General features: G+C 29.3%; 1 protein-coding gene and 1 long non-coding RNA gene across 2 annotated transcripts; both read right to left on the bottom strand.

The window, feature by feature from the left end:
• Positions 1-1,056: 1,056 nt before the first annotated feature.
• Positions 1,057-7,048, bottom strand: LOC147810973 (uncharacterized). Its single transcript, XR_015433069.1, has 4 exons — positions 6,721-7,048; positions 5,349-5,418; positions 2,621-2,835; positions 1,057-1,248 (listed from the first exon to the last, which is right to left on the bottom strand). It is a non-coding gene; the product is annotated as an uncharacterized LOC147810973 (long non-coding RNA).
• A 2,878-nt stretch (positions 7,049-9,926) lies between these two features.
• LOC147810972 (uncharacterized) lies at positions 9,927-15,568 on the bottom strand. The gene is made up of 4 exons (XM_087161161.1): positions 14,776-15,568; positions 11,674-11,849; positions 11,391-11,487; positions 9,927-10,087 (listed from the first exon to the last, which is right to left on the bottom strand). The coding sequence occupies exons 2-4, from the start codon at positions 11,807-11,809 to the stop codon at positions 9,988-9,990; spliced, it is 333 nt and encodes a 110-aa protein (XP_087017287.1). The 5' UTR covers positions 11,810-11,849; positions 14,776-15,568; the 3' UTR covers positions 9,927-9,987.
• Positions 15,569-17,251: the final 1,683 nt, after the last annotated feature.

The following is a 17,251-nucleotide window of genomic DNA, read 5'->3' as shown; positions in this document are numbered from 1 at the left end:
GACATATATGCTAATTACTTAGTGCCCACGATATTTTAAGTTACGAAATCAGACACAAAAACATACTTTCTCTGAACAAACATGCCTTTTTTATGGTGTTTCTTGGGTTTTTGATTCTCAAATTATAGGGGTGGCCGTAATCTGGAAAAAAATAGTCCCAATAGTTATACCCAAGTAGCACTCAATATCGAATGATCTCGAAAAAACTTCGCTTACGACTTCGATCGATGTTGTTCCGAAACATCGGTCTATGTAAAAACGTCAGATTTTTTTTATATTGTACGACATTGTGAAATTTGATATAGATCGATATCTCAATAACGCCGTAGAATGTCGAGTTTGAAAAAACCATATTCCACGGCGTTTACGGATACAGTAGAACGTCGATGAATATTTTCATCACGTTATTCGTACAACAGATATTAATAAGCATTTAAAGATGCGGCAGAACACCGATCGATAATTTTGATACGTTATTCAAGAAAAAATTTTCACTGGGTATTGTAGGATATAGGTAAATTTGTGTTAATTATTTTATAAGGTTTTGCACTTTAGATTTTTATTTCGCTAATTGTACTCCAATTTTTCAACAAAAAATAAGCACTCAAAAATATTTTCAATCAGTTTCCAAATATTATATATATATAATTAGAATTTGCTCAGTAATTAATTTAAAAATCAAGTGTAAAATAGGTGAATAGGAATAAGTGTGAGCACTGTAGATGGGATATAAGAAGTGAATATTAATGTAAGGCATGATAATTATTTTAAGCTCAACTATGATTTATAAATCAAAATCAAAGACTATTTGCTTGTTTTAAAATAACCACATTTTCCACGCATGTAAATTAGTTTTCTTATTTTTTAGCATTAGCAATGCACATTTGATCTTCAGACAGGATTCAGTCACTGAAAATTAGTAATTTAATATATTACACAACAGCACTAATAACTCAAAAAGTATTATAATTTTATGAGTTTATTAAAATTTACCCTTCTGATATGAACGTGTTTTTTAATATAGAAGGTGTGAATGCAGAGGAATAAAACAAAAAGTAGCTATGAATATTTTATTTGAATAAACATTAAAAATTTAGTAAAACAAATTGGCCCATTCTTGGGTCTCCAAGTCCAAAGAATTGATCACGTCAATTATCTTAGGTTTTCGTCCTTCCCAATCAGTGGCTGTAGCAGACCTTCCCAAATTTTTCCGCAATCTCTCGGCCTCAAAACGTTTGAGTACTGTAGCTGGAAGTAAAACATTGAGTAATATTAATTACATTTAAAAAATAAAAACTGAAAGACTAACTAACAAAACACAGTTTATTAATGAGTATATAACAAAACTCAGAGAACTAAACTGAATGAAGAGCTTAGAGCAATGTATCTCAACCTTCTTCTTTTTTTTTTGTTGCGGCACACTTTTAACGATTTCGGAATTTGACAGCACACAATGAAAAAAAATTAGATGTGTTTAATAGTTGGTGATAATATGTACTACAAAAGCACGTTTATTAAGGGATTAATTATTTCTTTCGAATGATTAATTATTTCTTTCGAATGATTTTTTATAAGTAAGTAACATTTATTTTTTCCTTCTTTTTGCTAGTTATTAATCGTTAACTTGTTTTCTATAGTTATTAACTGTTATTTTTTGTGATTTCTTGTTAACTAGTTTTTTTTTGCTAATTAATTTTTAGCTTATTTTTTTGTTAGTTATCCTTTCCTAATTTGTTTATATATTAGGTTTTTTAAAGTTATCCTTTGTTAATTTGTTTATATTGCATAGCTTACTTTAATGATTAACTTATATTTCCACTTGCAAGTTAATATTTAGGTTGCTTTCCTTTGTTAATAAATTATTTTAATAGTCATTAAATTCCCTACTTATTTCAACATTTTTTTAAAACTGCGTGTCAAAGACACTATTCCATCTTACTTTAAGATTGTCAGAGACAAGGCAATCGCCGACAAAGATGTTCACATGGTTAAAGCGTAGAAAAATTATAAAAAGTATATATATACTTTTTATGAACATTTCAAGCACATTTTAAGAATTTGGCAGCACAAAAAAGAGCCGCGGCACTGCGGTTGAGAATCACTGGCTTAGAGAATCGACACACGGATTAAAAAAGGGCATGCTGCATTAGACACTGTTTTGTAAAACTGTCAATATTCAAGCGGCAATGCTGTATATTCTCTAAAACATTGTATCATCTAAACATTGTATTGTATCATCTAAAACAAAAGTCATTATATCAGCCTGCCGATATATGTGTTACGTAGATATTTTGAGATGCATCGATTTATTGCCCGGTCTATATAGAATAATCATTTAAACTCTCCATACACCCTCAAGTACAGAACAAATAAGATGGTGAAATTCTTTTTTGCTTTTTAAGGGAACAGCAAGGCTTGAAAAGGTTAAGATTCATTGGTCTATACTTTAGGGCAAAGGTTCTTATACCAAAGGATCCAATGAGCAATTGTAATTTTTTTGATCATAATAATAATAGCTCCATTTTAAATAAAATGCTTTCTATGGAGAAAAAAATTATGGAATGATTACAATACCATTGAATAACTCAATCATAAAAATAATTACAATAAGTTCACTTACAAGCAAACTGTAAATTCTTATCTTCTTTCAACTTTTCCTCTAATTGATTAAGATCACCATCCGAAGAAAACGGGAACTCAATACCTCTTGGTAATTCTAAAAGAACAGATGTTGAATTATCTTTCTCTTTTTCAGAGCCTTCGTTTCTTTAATTTCCTTTCTTAACTATTTAATCTCCTCTTGATTTTCTAACACACAGTTACACATCTTAGTCACTAAAATAACAAATACAAGAGATTAAATATGTGCAGTTTTATAAATGTGTTCTTAATGCTAATAATATGATTAAGTATTTTATAAAAACACCAAGTTAATTTACAAAAAATGAAAACTATATACATTTACTAATACATAAACTAAATACAATCTTTTAAATATAATAACATGCAAATTTTTCATGAAAAATAAATGAGGAAAAAATATTCAAAATAAAAATTGTTACTCGAGGCTCCTTAATTTATACTAGTTTTCTCATCTTGCAATTGCTCTGTTCGGTGACAAGAATACAAAATAGTCTGATGTCATAATTTATTTATTTACTTAATAGCTAAAAGGCTGAGTAGAGCGAATTATACACCTATGTTGGTGAAATTGCAACACAATGAAAGAACTGTCTGACATTTATTCATTAAATTACTGATAGTGGTATAAATAAACAAGTGCACTCTTTTTCTAAATAAATTCTAATCATTTACATGAAGGCATTAAGAATAAGATAAAACAGTAACAAATTATCACATCAAAATATAACATTTCTACTTGATATATATTGTAAATAGATATCAGTATAAGATAAGACATTACAAAATTAATTTCTACACATTAATATTTTAGAATGAATCACAGCTAAGTTATAATCTTATTTAATAAGAATCACACATAGACCTGTTATATATATATATATATACACTGGTTATCATAAATTAAGGAAAAATCACAAAAATAGCGATAACTCTTTCAAAAGTAAGCCAAACCGTGCAAAATTTGCATATGTTGTCCACTAAGAGTAGCTGAGTAAAATTGCAATATGCAAATTAGTGGCGCTGCACTCGGCTTACGTCATCTGCCTGGAGCATAAAAGTCCAAGTTTGAGAGAAAGCACACAAATTTTACTGTGATTGCGACATTGAAAATCTGAGATAGCCAATTCGTAATAATGACCTCTAGGCATCATTTGCCTGAAGAACTACGATGGAGAGCCATCGGGAGACTAGAGGCAGGGCAGAGTCAATCAGAAGTGGCCAGATGGCTAAATGTGAGTCCATCTGTGGTTCATAGACTTTGGAGGCAATTTCAAACCACAGATTCGGCATCTAGGAGGTTCAGTCAAGGACGGCCAACTGTTACGACCAGTGCCGATGACCGATATTTGACATTAAGTGCACGCAGGAATAGAACCGCTACTCCGACACATCTTAGATCCTCTCTTGCTGCAGCCACCGGAAGGTTGGTGTCAACGTCAACTGTGCGCAGAAGGCTCCACGAAGGTGGTCTGTATGCGAGACGACCAGCCATTTGCGTGCCGCTCACATCACGCCATAGGAGAGACCGTTTGCAGTGGGCCCGACAACATGTCCACTGGACGTCAGATCAATGGAGGCCTGTTCTCTTTACGGATGAGTCCAGGTTTAGTCTAGAAAGTGACAGTAGACGTTATTTGATATGGAGAGAACCTGGGACCCGTTATCATCCATCAAACATCCGTGAAAGAGATGCATACGGAAGAGGCAGTGTCTGTGTTTGGGGAGGCATATCCTTAGGAGGGCGCACATACCTCCATGTCTTTCCAAGGGGAACCGTGAATGCTCAGGTTTATCGAGACAACATCCTTGATGCTTATGTGCGCCCATATGCCGGGGCAATTGGTGATTGCTTCCTGTTACAGGACGATAACGCAAGACCACACAGAGCTCGCATTGTTGATGATTATCTTCAACAGGAAACAATTACTCGCATGGAGTGGCCAGCTCGATCCCCGGACTTGAATCCTATCGAGCACGTTTGGGATGCTCTAGGGAGGCGTGTATCTGCCATCAATCCGCCCCCTCAGACCCTTGCCACGCTTGCAACTGCTTTACAAGAGCAATGGCTCTCACTTCCTATTGAACTGATAGACCGCATAATTGAAAGCATCACACATCGCTGTTTGTGCTGTATTGCTTCTAGAGGCAATCATATTCCATATTAAAGGTACTTTTTCTATTGCAAACCGATACTTCCAATTTGTTTATTTTATACATGTGCTAATTTCTATACTACTATTAATGTCTGATAATTTCTTTTTATGTTTTTTAATACCTTACTATGTGTTGTATATTGTGGGTAAGTTTCATAAAATTCCATGTGTAATTTCTTGAGTTATCGCGATTTTTGTGAATTTTCCTTAATTTATGATAACCAGTGTATATATATATATATATATAGCGGTAGCGCTTCGCGCTGTCGTGCCACAGGTCCCTGGTTCGATCCTCGGGCCGGGCAAGGTTCACTCAGCCTTTCATCCCTTCAGTGGGTCGATAAAATGAGTACCAAGCATGCTTGGGAACTAACACTGGGGGTTCCGCGTTCGGCTGACCACCTGACCGGAACATATGCTCCTGCACCCCAGAGCCCAAGGTCAAGAAAACTGAGATGGGCACAGTCGGCCTTGGCCCTCTTAATGGGCTGTCGCGCCACTGAGTTAGTTATATATATATATATATATATATATATATATATAAATAAATACCTGGTCTGTCTTGGTTTTTCTGAGAGGTACCTCTTTTGTGAAAAATTGAGATCCTTCATTCTCTGAGATCCTGCAAAATTAATAAATAAAAATATTTATACAGTAAAACTTAAAAGTTTATGAGCACTAAATGAAAAAACCCAATTTCCCCCGGGTTCTTTCAAAGCCTGAAAAACAATAAAATATTTAATTAGAAAAGCTTTGACCAACATTTTCTAATCATAATTTTAGAAACTTATAAGTTTTAGTTGGTGCACTCTTATCCAAATTATACTTCAGTTTTTAAAGTTATTTTAAAGATAAAAAAAAGTGAACAGCTTTAATATTTTGTATATTAACACATTTTGATATTATTTTTGACATTTAAATTTCCCTTTTTTATCTATAAATTTTTATTATTATTTTTAGCAAACAAAAAATTCTTTAAAGAAGTTACATAAAAATTTCTTTGATTTTGAGCTTTAGTGTCAAGTTTAATTTTCCTTTAGTATACTCTTGTAACATAAGAAACACATATCATACTTTATACATAGCACATACCTTACTTGATATCCAACACATTTAAAAAAAAAAATTGTAGTAGTAACGGATTACAATCATTCTTGTACCATAAACTAAATCTTATATATTAAGAACTTTTATTTAGAGAATAATATTACAAGACTTGATTAAATTTAGGTAAATAGAATATCATTGTTTTCAGAAATTGAAAAGTTTAACTTATTTCTTTTTTTAAAATTGTTTAATATTTTCATATTGCTTATCTTACTTTTAGACATAATTATAAAATCTATATAACCTTTTACTACAATTCACTTACATGAATATTTTGATAAATTATGTATACTTTGAGCACAATTTTGCATGTTTTAAAACGAATTAACTGTTAATAAGCACACAGAATTAACGTTGACAGACTTAATTTTTATGAAAAGTATTTATACACTCATAACTACAATGCTATGAACCTTGTTCACACAATAAATTACATTAGAAACATTTCATCGTATAAAAAATTATTTACGAAGCTAGTGAATTTATTTAATAAAAATTAGATAGATTGTAAAACATAACATTTAACATCCCAGCCAACAAGTAAACGATTCTGAACAAACAACTTTGACAATGAATTTATGTCATTAATTAGAAATTATTCCGATAATATTATTTAAAATTAACGAAAAGTTAAGAACTACTAACTTAATTATAATTCAAAACCAGCTACATATGATCTTTTATAATGAAATGTTGTTTTGATAATGTAGGCTTAACCTAAGTATAAAAGTTAAACATTGCAATTAAAAAATGAAGACCTGACACAATATTAATAGAGTTTATACAAGTAAATAGAAGATGAATAAACTTTGCTTACCTAAATTAAATCAGTAAGGAGACTTTTGACGACAATATTATGCTTTTAGTAGGAGATATAACATGCTTAACATACAAATCGTAAAGCGTGACGTCAGAGCTGAAGATCACGTGACAAGCGTTCATATCGATTAACTTTGTTGATAACAATATTAAGTTCGCTTCACCTTCCAATCCCGTTCAATATCGTTTTCACGGAATTCTATTTTTTACTTTCACTAATGTGAGCAAGCATAAAGAAATTTTACTCATTTTTATCTTTCTAACAAATATTTTGAACTTTGGAACTAAAATATATTTAATAAAGAGTGTTTCAAGAAAAATACTTTTAAAGTTTCATTGACGGAATTCATTCAATAACTTGCTCACAGTATCTATATTCCTCCGCTTTCAAAATATTGATAGGAACGGCCACGGTATAGATCGATGTTTCTGTGCTACTTGGGTAGTCAGAAGAGCGGTTACTGCGTGTGTATGCATGTATTTTTACGTATACGTGTGTATGCATGCATTTTTATTTATACGTGTATATGCACCTGTATACAAATAATGTATGCATGCATTCCTGTAGGTACAATATACGTTTGTGTCTATGTACGTACATACAATTTATGTGTATATGCATAAAATTTCATTCAATATACGCAAGTATGCTCACAAAAATTTCCTCTTATTTTTCAGAGAAAGGAGAATATCTGACGAGGAAGTAATTTATTTTAATGAGGATTGTTTCGCTAATTCCTTCATGTTAAATATGTTGTATATTCACTGGTGGTTATTATACCAATAATATCATTTGTTTATGTATTGACGAAATAGTTGATTTAATTATGGTGTATCTGTTTTGTATTATTCACTATTGGTTATTATACAGATAATATTTTTATATAACAAAATACCTAATATAATTATGGCATGTCTGATTTGTACTAATACACTTGTCATATACTAATTGTTATGATAATCATAATATTTATTTGTTGTTGTGTGTTAAAAAAATATGTTTAGAGCTTCTACATTCATTAAACGATTTCTTTTAAAAAAATATTTTGTTATCATTAAGTTTCCTACATTTATCATATCATACATATTAAGTAAGAGATAAATAATCAGTTGAATTTATTTATTTTGACAAAAGAAGATATTTCATGTTAATTTTCTTTGATATACAAAGAACTGAACATTTTTGCACTCATTAAAACTTCTCACACCGCATAAATTTCCGAATAAGAAAGACGAAAATATACAGACCCTCTTTAAGTATTACATATGTTCTATTTATTTTGTGTTTTCATTAATCAAATCGTCAAATAAAAAAAATTTCATATTAAACGATATTTTAACTTGTAAATCTCTTAAGTTCTTACAGCAAAGTAAGTCAGACTGATAAAAAATGACTGTTTTCCCCAAAATAATCAAGCAAAATAGATGGAAAGGAGAATTTTTCTCGGATTGAGAAGCTATAAGAAGTAAAATATAAAACGAATAATGAAACGCGCCGTCACACAATCGTGGGAGAGATGACATCATGTTCGGAATGACGTTTTAGCTGACGTACACTAGCAATAGTATTAAATTGCATTGTCAATGACAAGGTAGATTTTAGCTGAGCATACAAAGCGCTGCAAACGGAAACCTTATAATTATGTAGATTTAGGATGATTTTCATCTTAGAACTAGCGTTATTCAAGGTTTTTATTTTCACTTGAAAACCCTAAGACAACCTCGTTTTAAGGTTGTTAGGTAGAAGGTTGTTTTCCAAGGTTTTGGATTAGGGTAATGTGCGTAGAATAGAGCAGATTGTCGCAGACCTCGTTTTAAGGTTAGAAGGTTTACATGTAAACCGTGTAAAAACCCTTTTTAGGTTTACATGAAAAGGTTTTTGTTGGGTGAAAAAAACCTTATATTGCTATCTGGGTAAATCGTATCGTTTGCGGCGTTTGCGGATTCAGAAGCCAATCGGGTTCGACTCATCATTCACAGGTAACCAATTATATCTGATTTAAATCATATGGTTCGACATAATCACTTCACATCTTCTCAAGTAGCAAGCCCAGATAGCAATATAAGGTTTTTTTCACCCAACAAAAACCTTTTCATGTAAACCTAAAAAGGGTTTTTATACGGTTTACATGTAAACCCTCTAACCTTAAAACGAGGTCTGCGACAATCTGCTCTATTCTACGCACATTACCCTAATCCAAAACCTTGGAAAAAAAACCTTCTACATAACAACCATAAAACGAGGTTGTCTTAAGGTTTTCAAGCGGGAAAAAAACCTTGAATAAAGCTAGTTCTAAGATGAAAATCATCTTAAATCTACGTAATTATAAGGTTTTCGTTTGCAGCGTTTCGTATGCTCAGCTAAAATCTACCTTGTCATGAGATTTTCATTGACAATGCAATTTAATACTATTGCTAGCGTACGTCAGCTAAAACGTCATTCTGAACGTGATGTCATCTCTCCCACGATTGTATGACAGCGCGTTTTATTATTTGTTTTATACTTTTCTTCTTATAGCTTCCTCAGTCCGAGGTAAATTCTCCTTTCCATCAATTTTGCTTGATTATTTTGGGGGAAATAGTCATTTTTAATCAGTCTAACTTACTTTGCTGTAAGAACTGAGCGAAAAAATTCCAAATATTTCTTCTTTGAGCTAAAAAAGAATGTTTGTATATTTCCCTACGTATAAGAAATTTCCTTGTTCATGAAGTTTATAAATATTGTTTTTATATTTAAATTTTAAACTCATTTCTTTAATACTGATTTTTATTTTAAAGTTCCTGTTAAAATTGATAATCACCAGGAAGTCATTAAAAATGATAAAAATTAAGATTTAAATGCTAAAATAGTTCAAATTTTTGTTCAACAAAATAAGAATGTTAAAAATATTCGAATTTTTTTTTTTGCAACGCTTATATTTTAAATCAATAAATTGGACACACAGAAAAATTACCTTAATTTTTAAGTATATAACAGGATAAAACAAAATTTAAACATTTAATTCATAGTGCTAACAACTGGCATTAATATTATTTTCTTTGATATTATGGAAAAGCATTTTTTTTTGTCTAGATAAATGGGACACTTCTTAAAATATTATCTATAGAAAATAAAAGCCAGTTTTTATATTTTGTAGCTCAAATAGGTTAAAAATTTCTCAAAAACAATTGGATTTCAAATGTAGAAAATACAATAGCAATAAATAGATTTTTAAACAAATATTTATTCCATAAATAATTGTTGTATCAAATAAAAAATTACACATCAATATAAAAATAAAAAATATGTCGAAGCAAAAATAAAAAATGAAGTTGTCAAACATTCAGAACATTCAGCAACTGAGGTTATTCCAGCTCTCGTTTCCCTGAAAAATAAAATGGGAAAATTTACATCAGTGGAATTGAAACTACACTGTAAAAACAAACAGAAACCCTGTATTAATCATATTATAGAAGATCTCTGATTAGTAGAAAATTTCTTCGTGCTACTGGAAAAAAAAATAGTAAATGAATTTTTTTGAAACAAAAACTGTTAAAAAAATCTTTGTAAATAAGATTTTTTCTTCCTGCATATCAGATCATACACAGTTCGGTAAAAGTCTGTACAGTTGATATCTAAAATTTTTATTTTGATTGTGGATCAAGAGATGGTGTTTACCATAGAAATTAGAATTGTGGTTGTCTTGTCATCTCATGAGAAGCGAGAGAACTTCATGTCCATTATGTGTGTTGATCATTGTAAAGGGTTGTGGAAAACAGGTTTCGTTTTTCTCTGGCTAGAGCTGAACTTGTTGAATATAATGTTTGTTGTTATTTCGATATCAAAGTTTTTAGTCGTCGAAGAGTAAAGACTTTGAACAAACCAAATAAATATGCATAATAATTCAGATCAAAACATTTTACAGTAATTTTTTTTTTTTTTTTGTAATTTGAAAAAAAAATGTAATTTTTTTATACAAATATCTATAGGAAAACTACAAAAATCTTTTTTAACAGATTTTTTTAGTGAAATACGAGGAAAAAAAACAATTGCACCAGAATCTGTCTATGAAGTTATACTGTGACTCCGTTAATAATTTAAACATGAAACTAATCAATAAAAATAAATAAAAGTATTCGCGCATCCTGTCCATATACAATAAAATAATAAGTCTACTCCTGAGTTTGTTTGCGTGCCTACTTGTAAGCATTTCAGAGCTACAGAATTTAGTTTGATTGTAAATTTCCACATGAATTCGCTAAATTCATAGAGTAATTTTTAAAATTTTGATCGGATTTCATTTTACAGTAACAAATACATTTTACAGTTTCAAATATTTTTATAAGATTATCATTTAACTGTTATTGGAATTTTTATATTAATTTAAATGTAATATCACACATAATTAATAAATAATAGCAGGTATTTTTATTACCATTAATGAATTATTAACAATGAAAAAAAATTTCTTAAAAGTATATATTTTTAAACGTCACTACAAAAAGATTTTACACAAATAAAACTCTTCATTTTTTTTCATAATTTATAATTGCCAATAATTTAAAATATCAACTACAAGTTTCTTTTTATATATAAAGAAAAATATATATTAATGAACTAAAATTATATATTAATGTACTATTAAATTTATCTGCTCAATAATATTTTAAAAACAAAATAAAACATACCTTCTCCCTTTTCTAAATTTGGCTTGTGAAAGCCAGTCACTTAAGGCTTCTTTAAAATAGTTTTCTTTAAATGTATCAAAAGACTGGATGCAAACATCTAAAAAAAGTGAATAAATGAATAAATGCGAATGAAATTTTATAATTCTTCTGTGTATATATATATATATATATATATATATATATATATATATATATATATATATATATATATATATATATATATATATATATATATATATATATATATATATATATATATATATATATATATATTATTAGTTACCTCTAATCATCTTGTAAATGTCAGTCTTTTCAAAAGAGTTTTTCAATTGTCCACTTTTACTTTTTCCAGTTAAACTGTAACAGATGGCCACCTCATCTGTTATTAACCTTCTAAGAAGATTTGCCACAAAGGCCATACAGTCTTTACCATGGCATCTTTCTAAACATGAAATCTTTCTAAAAAATATAAAACATTTTTAATTCTTTCATTTTCTGATGGAAATCCAATTTCTTTTTTCTTGTTCAATGAAAAAGTTGTGTATTGAGTAGAAATTTCCGTACGAAATTACAAAAATGTGAAACGCTCAGTCGGATTAAGAAAATTTTTAAAGTACTTAATTGATATAGAAAAACAAGCAATTTTTCAAACAAAATTACTTAAGTGAATAGCGTTGGGTAGAGGACTCAAGAATTGCCCTTCAATTTACAAAAAAGAAAATCTTTGACACTTTTTTAATTTTAGAAAAAAATTCAACATTGTACCAGATAATTAGCGTAGAAATATAACGTTAAATCTCGTTTTATTTTAAAATTTTGTTTTTTCTTCAAAAATACAGGAAACAATTGACAATTTTTCAGAATCAGATGGTCAAATAAAATTTTAATGTATTTAAATGAATATGAAAACAGGGCATTAAATTGCAGATTACAGACAAATTCAATACTATCTAATACTTAGATACAGTTGGGGTTATCCGTGGTATTTTACTAATGATCGCAGAAACTGCTCCTGACTGAGTATTTTATTACACGGTAATGATTAGTGGTTTATAATAACAGAGTATTATTATGAACCACTTAAAACAGGATTAAAAAGGGTAGTTCCCTAAAATAATAAATCTGTTGTTCTAAACCAGGGGTTTCCAACTTAGATGAGGCCGGGGGCCACAATTAAAAACACAAATGGCGGGCCGCAACTTTATCAAAATTTTATACAGGACTCTTTTATGTTTGAAGGAACATTAAATATTTCTGTCAGATTTTTACCAAGCTGTACAAAACAAAACTATTGAATTACAAATTAAAATAAGAAGTAGATTTTTAAAAATATCAAACTGCATATTAAATGATTCGGGCTACAATAACTTTAATGTGCAGCTATGTATTAAACAATTGATGTGCAACAGATATCAAGTTGTTAAGACATAAAACTTATACAGTAGCACACAAAATGTTCAATGAGAAAATTGAGGTTTGTCTACTGCAATCACCTGATAATAGATATTTGCATTTTAAATTTAAAATTTATAAATGTGTGCGTAAATATTTTCGCCGAAATTGAGTGGTTTCAAAAAGTTAAAACGGAGAATTTCTTCGAGAAAATTTCTGATACATACATGCTAAATTATATTCACAAAATACAAAAAAAAAATAAATAAAAAAAATTAAAAAAAAAAAAAATAAATAAATAAATAAAAAAGAGCAACATTCACGATTATTTTTGTATTTGAATAAATATTTTCTTGAATGCAAAACCTGAGAAATAAATATTTTTGCACCGCTGGTATGTAAAATTTCATTGAAACGAAGAAATTAGGTTTTTGTTAACGAGAAAAGTATTCTAAACCCATACAGATTTTGTACGAAAATTTCCCACAAAAAAAAATAACAACTAATATATTTTAGTTCGCGGGCCACGAAAAAAGGCTTCGCGGGCCGGATGCGGCCCCCGGGCCGCCAGTTGGAAACCTCTGTTCTAAACCGTGACCCAAACTTGGTTCAAGGGCCTTATCTTAAATATGCTAATTTATTATTGTAGACTACATTTTAAATTATAAAACCAGACAACAATAAAAAAGTGTTTCGTTGAAAAAACATGCCTCCTTTTAGTAGGATTTCAATTCCTGCCTTTAAATTGGTTGTCGTCACAATATTAAAAATATGGTTCCAATAGTTTAGGTAGGAGAGGGATCGAAAGTTTGGGTCAACCTTTAATGTCAATTTAATTCTTTGCGTATTTCACGTTCAAATAAATCTAAACTTTTTTCGCAAAATTATAAAATTCATTTAACCAAAACTAATTCTGGCAAAAAAAATTAATAATTAATTTTTTATTTTAATTAATATCGGTCGAAAAGTTTCTGAGTTGTTAGTTACACAATCTAAATACCCATTTAATAAACGTAATTAATTTAAGCGACGGTGTGCATGCATCCCGATAAGACGTTTAGTCTGCATTCGCGCACTAGCTAGTCGGGAAGGGGTTAACATTTCGATTTATGATGACTTCCTATCAGCCAATAATGTGGCAATAAATTGTGCTAATAGTGGACAGAAAGCGATTAAAATATGTTTTGACATATAGCACACAGTTCCAATTCTAAATTGAACATTCCTGCTACTAGGAAAAAAAGTCACATTTTCGATAGAAGATTATTCCTATAAGCAATAAATTCTACTTATAGTGGTTAGAAAACAAATAAAACACATATTATTCTGTCTAGAAATTAATGAGCTTAAGCTAATTGGAAAGTTACCGAAATTTAAATTGCAATCTTCTAGCCTTAAATAAACTCGAAAGTGCGCGAAGAAAGCATTATAAATGCTACGTTTGGCAAAACTCAGATTCAAACACACACAGTAATACACAGTTTGGATTTTAAAATCCTGATAAGTAGTCTGAAGCGTCATAAAAATTTTAATATGAATAAATCTCCAATTTGGGAAATATAATTTTTATTAGTTGAGCTATATTTTCATATTAATGCAAGTTTAATTAACGCTAGTATTAATTTCATTTTTTAATAGTTATTTAAATTGTACTTTTTGCTTTTTTTTTGCAATGTCTCTGGAACTATTTACATGAATCTTCAGGCAACGCGTACATCCAAAAAAAATTAATGTCAAATAATAATAAGAGTAATAAATTAAAATATTGATAGTTAAATTTAAATTATAGTTTCAGTGTTTACTTAAAATTTATTGAAATTAAGAAGAGAGCATAATAATCAATGTCCCTTAGGTTGTGTCGTCCCAAGCATAAATTTAAGTTTTAGATTTCTAAGTTAAATGGTAATATTAATTGATAATCTTAAAAAAAATAACAATACGTAAATTAAATACTTAATAATGAAAATGAAATACAATCAAACGGTGTACCTACTTTTTTTGTTGAAAAGAAAATCGAATATCTTTAACTTGAAACAATATAACAGAATGTCAATAAAACTTAAACTCCAATTTCAATTTTAATTGCGAAAGCAAACTTCAAGAGTGATAATGATCACCAGCAGTAATATTAGTGCTTTGTTGCGCATGACGTAAGTATTATTGGATGGAGGGGAATCAGGTTTACAATAATTTTCTAATGTTAAATTTAGTGAGATTGTTTCTTTTTTCTTTTTATTATTATTTTTAATCGAATGAGAATTTTGAAGTTTGAACATAAAGTATTGCCTTAAAGTTTCAGTACAGCAGGGCTAATAGAAGTTTTTCTAGTTTTTTAAAGAACTTTTTTTCAAAGTTTATTTATTGCTTTTCCGTTTTCATTTTATGTATTTTAGATATATAGTTGTTAGCTAATACAAATAAGACGTTAAAAGGAAAAGTAGAGATTTAAAAGACCAGATTTTTTAAACGACTTGAGTAAAATTTAATTAAGCTGACTTTTAGCCTCCCCTCCTCCTTTAGAAAAACGTGTTTTTTCTTATATCACTTCCTTTTACATTTTAATACTAATTTTTTATTTTCAACAGTGTTTTGTTGAAAATGCATATAAAAAAAATTTTCACTCTGAAAAACTGATGCAAATTATCAGCAATGGTTAAACATTTACGTACCTGTTAACTCATAAACTTTTTAGAGAAAGCATTTTACTGTAGTTGCAAATTGTTTGATTGTCAGTTTGACAAATTTATTTCAAAATTATATGTAAAATCTCTACGTACAAATAACATATCTACAAGACTTGATTGTAATGGAATAATACCAAAACTAAACATTCAAGCAATTATTTATTTACACCTCATATAAATGATATTAAATACAGTTCTTCATGCCTGAAACCTTTTAATTTTGAACCCAATCTAGGAGATAATGGAATACATTTGTCAAGTATTAAGACCATCTTGTGCTTTTATGAAAATTTGTTTCGATAAAATTTCACCACATTTGCGTTCAGGAAATCTCTTACAGTTAGCCCGACGTCAAAGGGATCTCTCACACCAGAATGAGTTGGCCGCTTGCGTCATTTTTTGTCGCTGCTGGTAGACTGGGGCTGACCATCAGTTAGTTATATACAATTCAACTAGTCGCTGTCCAGAATTAGATGTCGATTACAATTGTAATTTATTCTAAATAATGATTGAACAAAAATAAATTACTAGAAATCAAAAACGATTACAAGCATTAATTACATTAGAAAAATGCTAATACAATTTAATTAGCTATTTTGTTTTCGATAAAGAAAAGAAATTCTTGAATATAATTTTATAAATAAATAAATTTTATTCTTCAAAAATAAAATAATCAGCATTTATAACTTTTTAATTTCACGGTTAAATTGTAAATAAAGTACTAAAAATAAAAACACTATATGAATAAAAAATAAGATTTATAAATATACAGATACATCCACTAATGCACTTAATATATTTTTAACTCTACCAAATGAAATAGAGTTGAAAAATTCAACCTTATAACATTGATCGCAAAAACTGCAATTGATATTATTGAAATTTTATACAGTGTGCAAAAATTTAACGGACCATCCTGAATAACTTTTTATCTAATGATCAGATCTTCACGTTCTAGGACTATAACCTCAAAAATGCTTATTACTTAGTGCAGACGATATTTTAAGTTACGAAATCAGACAAAAATCGTACTTTCTCTAAATAATTTCTTTTTCTCTCCAACTGATTTAGATTTCTGACCCCCAAAATCTAGAGGTTAGCCGCAATCAAGGAAATATGGTCTAAATAGTTTGGCCAGGAGCGCGGTCCAACAGTTGATTCCCATAATGTTAATTTTACTTTTTGCGTATTTCACCATATTTCAAGAGCTTTTTAAGCGAATTGAAAAATATTTGCACACAATTATGAAATTCGTTTATCCATTATGTTATGGAAGAAGTATATTTTAGTAAATATTTTTATTATTATTTTATAAAGTAATAGTCGGAAAAATTTTAAATTATGAGGTATGTATTTTTTTACATCCTTTAGAAATAGGTAATTTTACATGGCAGAATATAAAATTTGAGCAAAATCGGTTAAATTGTTTCTGAAAAATCGAATTTTAAATATACGCAGGAACAATTCAACCGATTTAACTCAACTTTGTGTTTTGCCATGCAAAATTACCTACATTAAAATTTAATAAGAAGTTGTATGCCTTACAATTCAAAATTTTTCCAGCTATTATTTAATAACATAATAAAAAATAATAAATGCCTACGAAAAATAATTTTTTGCGCGTAATTATCTTTAGAATAACGAATTTTTAAATTCTGTTCAAAATTTTTCAACTTGTTTAAAAAGATCTGGATCTATCGCGAAAGACGCAAAAAGTAAAATTACAATTAAGGGATCCAAACTTTGGATCGCTCTCCTGATCAAACAATGTGGACCATATTCCCC

This window comes from Parasteatoda tepidariorum, chromosome 4 (genome assembly GCF_982258835.1).
Source record: "Parasteatoda tepidariorum strain Cologne lab strain chromosome 4, Ptep-v5.0, whole genome shotgun sequence".
Taxonomy (NCBI): Eukaryota; Metazoa; Arthropoda; class Arachnida; order Araneae; family Theridiidae; genus Parasteatoda; species Parasteatoda tepidariorum.
This window is presented reverse-complemented; position numbering and strand designations above follow the sequence as displayed.